This window comes from Octodon degus, unplaced genomic scaffold, assembly GCF_000260255.1.
Source record: "Octodon degus isolate 3935 unplaced genomic scaffold, OctDeg1.0 scaffold00019, whole genome shotgun sequence".
In the NCBI taxonomy this organism is placed as follows: domain Eukaryota; kingdom Metazoa; phylum Chordata; class Mammalia; order Rodentia; family Octodontidae; genus Octodon; species Octodon degus.
Genome location: NW_004524595.1, coordinates 17,432,779 through 17,433,642, shown reverse-complemented (window position 1 = coordinate 17,433,642; position 864 = coordinate 17,432,779). Strand labels below are relative to the sequence as shown.

Genomic DNA, 864 nt, shown 5'->3' with positions numbered 1-864 from the left:
CTTTAATGAGTGACCACTATGTACCAAATCTTGTACTAAGCAAATGGCCTGCTTTCTGTCATTTAATCTTCTCACTAACTCTGAGACAACCATTGTTGTGCCCATATAAAGATTAAAATCGAAAGCAGGTCACACAGTGGTCAAGTGGCAATCACAAGACAAACCCGTACTCCCTTCCCAAAGCCCATGCTCTTAAGAGCTATGGTACTGTACCTCCCAAGCTTTAGGACCCACCTAATAAAGAAATAAAGGTGAAATAGATTTCTCCATGAAACGACTTCTTAAAAATAACCAATAGTGACTAGTGCAACGAAGTAAATTAAATGCTGCTCCTTTCTTCCATTATAGAGAAAATACTAAATATTTGATGGATTCCTGATTTATCAGCATCCAACAGAAACCTCATCAGTCACAACTGGTCCCAATGAGAGACATAGTACTTACATTAACACTACTTTGGGAATCATACAGATCAAGATGGCAAACGATATAGTCCATAACAGCATTCTCAAAGTCATTAGACCCCACGTAAGATGGTGACATTGACTTCCTCACCCGGATCTTAAAGTGTCTGAACGCCATTTTAGCCACATGGAATGCCTCCTATACATGAAAAAAAAAAAAAAAACAAAAAACAGAAGATTTATCTGGTAAGAGGAAGAGGGTAAAGATTTCCAAAGAAAGAAATCAGAATAAACAATTTGACTTCATGTTAGTCTTCGGATAACTGTATGCAGTTAATCCAAAGCATTCCTAATCTGAGAGAAAATACACCTTAAATTTGAAAACTACATGAAAACCTATATTCACTATTTCAAGACAATTGACCACCATTCTCTTAATTCTGAATATAGGAAAGACAGT

General features: G+C 36.5%; 1 protein-coding gene across 5 annotated transcripts in view; it reads right to left on the bottom strand.

The window, feature by feature from the left end:
- Positions 1-864, bottom strand: part of Spata18 (spermatogenesis associated 18) — a 42,893-nt gene that overhangs the window by 9,759 nt on the left and 32,270 nt on the right. For all 5 annotated transcript variants that reach the window (XM_023710862.1, XM_023710863.1, XM_023710865.1 and 2 more), the window contains one exon: positions 445-603. In XM_023710862.1, the coding sequence (XP_023566630.1) occupies positions 445-603 (159 nt within the window). The remainder of the gene's footprint in view (positions 1-444; positions 604-864) is intronic.